We start from the raw sequence: 4,077 nt of genomic DNA on the forward strand, positions 1-4,077 counted from the left end.
TCCTCCTCTGCTCGATATAGTGAAAATATTTGGGATTCGTCTTTCAAAATTAGTTTTTCATGGAGTTCTTTGCTTTCATAAATGGTGTCCTCTTCGTATCCTTGTATTAGAAGTGCATAGATGTTAATTTTATAGACAACATTAATTTCAAAGTCAAAATTAAATTCAAACTGAACGGGACCTTCTTCACAACTCTCAATGAGTTCCTCCATTGCTGCACCTTCTTCTCCTTTCCATTTGATTTTATATTTAGACACTTTTTCTGTAAAGGGATGGATCAAAAATATGGTCAATTTTTCATTTGAGGATATTCGAATATTTGTAGGAGGGAGAGGTTTCGTGACAAAGGAAATTGTCGCCTTTGAACTTGTAACGTCTTGATTAGATCTACTTGAAGTAATTACAGATGCTATAGCCGCAGTATACTGTCGACCGGTTCCAGTAATTTCAGGTAACTTACTGGCATTGTATTGTATGCGATCTCCAGGCATATCCGTAACAAAATGATAATTTATTTCTTCACAATCAATCCAGAGTCGATACTTGATTGTATTTGGAGGAGATTCCCATTTCAAAAACTGCGGATGTTGTTCCTGGTAAAGAATCCGTATGAAGATCCTTTGGGGGATCAGGAAGAGTTGTTACCCAAGCCTCATTTGATGAAGACTCTGTTTTTAAGTTTTCATGTGAACAAAGTACTTCTATTCGAAGTGTATAGTCTAAACTTGGTGTTAGCCCAACTATTTTAAATAATTTTTCGCTTCTTTTCACAACTAATACACGGATAACTTTAGAATCAGAGAACCTCTCCACTGTTATTTGATAACCCTTTAGATGCGAGTGTCCTTCCTCAGAATGAATCCAACTAAGTAAACAGGAATCCTCGCTAACGTTAGATACTAACATCCCTTCAACCGGGTGTGGCTTCGTGAGCAACGTGTCTTGAATATATTGCCGTGTATGTACATTACCAGTTTTAGTTCCTAACTCAACTCGATACAATTCTCCTGGATCCAACCCAAGAATAGTATAAGACGTTAGTTTAAAGCTAAGATTTTCAATTTTACGCGTAGATCTCTGGAAACTTAATTGTCTAGAAATATTTTCGTCAAGTACTTGCCCTGGTAAGGGATGGATATTCGATTTTGACCAAATAGCTCCAGTGTCAACATCCTCGTGCTTTTCTTTGTCTATTCTTTCTAATGCCAGTGTATACTTGGTAAATTCTCCTTTAGGTGGATCCCAAAATATTTCTGCTTGATCAGTTGATACACTTTTTATCATACCTGAGCGTGGCATTTCAGGTCCATATGGAGAAAGATTAGTAACGACTTTTCACCTTCATTCTGGACTTTCCGACCATGCATGCTATTGTAACAACATACTCGGTACGCCCTCCAGAAAGATCATAAAACCAAATGGAGTAGAAAACATCATCATTCGTTTCACTGTCATATGTGTTTGCCGGAATAGTACATGTATTTTGTACGGTCTCTGCTGGATATATCGTAACTTCATAACTTTCTATATTGATTACTGAATTTCTTCTAAACAGCTTTTTCTATGTCTGCTGGTCGCCAAACGATTTTGAGTTTATCCTCTTCTAAAGTTAAGTCTGTCAGTGTGTCAATTTTAGGACGGCAAGTTTCATAAAAATTATCATCAGAATGAGTAAGAACCCGAAGAGTGGATTCAATCCCACAAGTATGTGCTAGGAGGTCGAATAAAAATAGAAAATCATTTCCATTCCGATATCCGTAAAACTCATTACTACCGCCTCGATAACGTTTCTTTTTTGAATCTTCAAATCATCTTCACTAATCTTTCTTAATAAGTTCGATACACTTCTAAATCCGAGACTCCAGATGATTGCTCCTAATGAACATATTCCATGAAGAGCCAGAAGAACTATTTGAACATACATTCCTATGACGAAAAACTTCATTTTTTTTCCTCGGCATTGAAAAAATATATTATGATCTGTTTCAACTGGGCCATTTATGCCATCAACACCTTTGATTAAGACGGAACACGTCCTTGGAAGATCATCATTCGTGGATAATAAATAAACAATATTGATAGATAAAAAAGCTATATCTAAGATGATTTCACAAAGATTTTTGCTACGTACACACGCCCAATGATCTTGCTTCTTTTTAACGAGACACAAATTTCATTTCTTTGTCGTCGTCGAGAAATAACTTCAGTGGATGTTTTGGATCCGTTAAATCCTCGGATACGTCAGGATCCTTACCAAAAAAGAGATTCTTCAACTATATTTTATAGAAACGCTCCACTTTTTGAGCAATCCTTGGTATTTTAAAAGAAAATTTTCAACAATCACTAATATTAGTGTTTGAATTAGTAGTATATAGGGCATATACTCCATGAATTTTGAATATACGGTTGTAATACATTTTTCATCATTGGAAACATAAGTTAAAAAGTCCCGGTGTACCTCCAGATGGATAAGGATCTATTCCTCCTAATGTCCCATTTTCAACACCAAGTATAACACAATTTAATTCGCCTGTTCCGAGAGTAGATAATAATCTCACAGATAAAAATATGGTACCCACAGTTATGAGAGCGTAGCTTATGTAGTCTTCTATTACATCAAATGTATGCTTAAACACTTTTGCCATGGGGATCCGTTAGCCACGATTTGGCAGCACTTCCAAGGGATGCCATTTTTTTAATACAAATTCCGTTCACCTCTATCTGAAATAAGAATTACAAAAAAATAGATATATATTTATTAAACCTTAGTTATTATTACGAGTAAAATGACTATCAATCATACAAACTTATTTGTATTAATCAGTTCCAGTTTCAGTGCAAACTCACGGTTTGGTCTATAACATTTGAGCAAGTAACGAACTTACCACGAATACGGTAGTAAAAAAATGTACATATTTGGTTTTATTTTATTTCTTCTCTCCTCCAAGGGAAAAAATTATAATAAAAGTTTTTCTTACAATATGTTATTTCTTTTTTTATACTGCACAAAATATCTCGACCTGGTTAAACTTCAATCGTTTGACTTGATTTAATTTTTCAAACAATAAAACTACTTACTTAAAAAAATCTTTCATTTGTCAAAAAAAGAAATAAGTAAAGGGCCTGGCCAAATTTATCGTTGCTTTAGCCCTAGTTCTCGATTGAAGGCTCATACCAGGTTTTTAAAAGTTAACAATATGTACTAGGAAGTAAAGGCTTTATTTCCGTTCGAAAATGAAAAAATAATACAATTAATTGAATTTCTCTAAGAAAAATATAATTTAAAAAAGTTATAAAATAAAATAAATCAGTTATTAAAAATACTATTTGAAAAAAATTAAAAGAACCCATATTTTTTTTCTAAGCAAAGATTTTTAATTTCTTTAATGCAAAAAAAAAAATAATAATAATAATGAATACGGTTTAGCACATTTATCTTTGCCTTAGTGATCATTTTATACATTTCCCAAAATTGTAGCTTGGTCCCGAATATTGAACGTTTTAGTTGGGATGGTGTTGTTAATATTTTGATTAGTGATGGGAACGGATTAATTAGTATCCCAGAATCAGAGAATCGAGTGCTTTTTCGGGAATCGGAATCGATAAAATAATTTATTTCTCCAATTCTGGTTCTTATGTATTATTGTTTATTATTGGTATTTACCTGTTATTACTTCTTAACAACCATTGTGAATTTATGACTTGAGCTATATAATTTTACAAAATATCGTAATAAAATAATTTATGATAAAAGTACTCGAAAACTTAAAAGAAACACACAAACTGAACTTGAAACAATCAAAATAAAATATATAATTCTGTGCAGAAAATGTTCTTTAGGCGAACAAGTTTTGTAAATATAATGCCTGATAGCCCTATAGAATCTATAAAGCTCGCCTTTGGAAAATATACATTGCGATTGTTTGGCGTAAGATGACTTGCCCTGGAAAAATTTGCCTGGGAATCCGCACACCGGACATAGGAATTGCAATTTATTGTATCAATTTTAATTCTGATAAATTTATGGCAAAATTGTATTATGTAACTGTTATTTAAAAAATAAAGAATCGGGAGTTT

At 33.0% G+C, this 4,077-nt stretch overlaps 1 protein-coding gene across 1 annotated transcript; it reads right to left on the minus strand.

The window, feature by feature from the left end:
* Window positions 1–525: 525 nt before the first annotated feature.
* On the minus strand, window positions 526–1,299 carry LOC139907547 (receptor-type tyrosine-protein phosphatase beta-like). The gene has a single exon (XM_071893961.1). The coding sequence runs from the start codon at window positions 1,297–1,299 to the stop codon at window positions 526–528; it is 774 nt and encodes a 257-aa protein (XP_071750062.1).
* Window positions 1,300–4,077: the final 2,778 nt, after the last annotated feature.

Source organism: Lepeophtheirus salmonis, unplaced genomic scaffold, assembly GCF_016086655.4.
Source record: "Lepeophtheirus salmonis unplaced genomic scaffold, UVic_Lsal_1.4 unplaced_contig_7270_pilon, whole genome shotgun sequence".
NCBI classification, from domain to species: domain Eukaryota; kingdom Metazoa; phylum Arthropoda; class Copepoda; order Siphonostomatoida; family Caligidae; genus Lepeophtheirus; species Lepeophtheirus salmonis.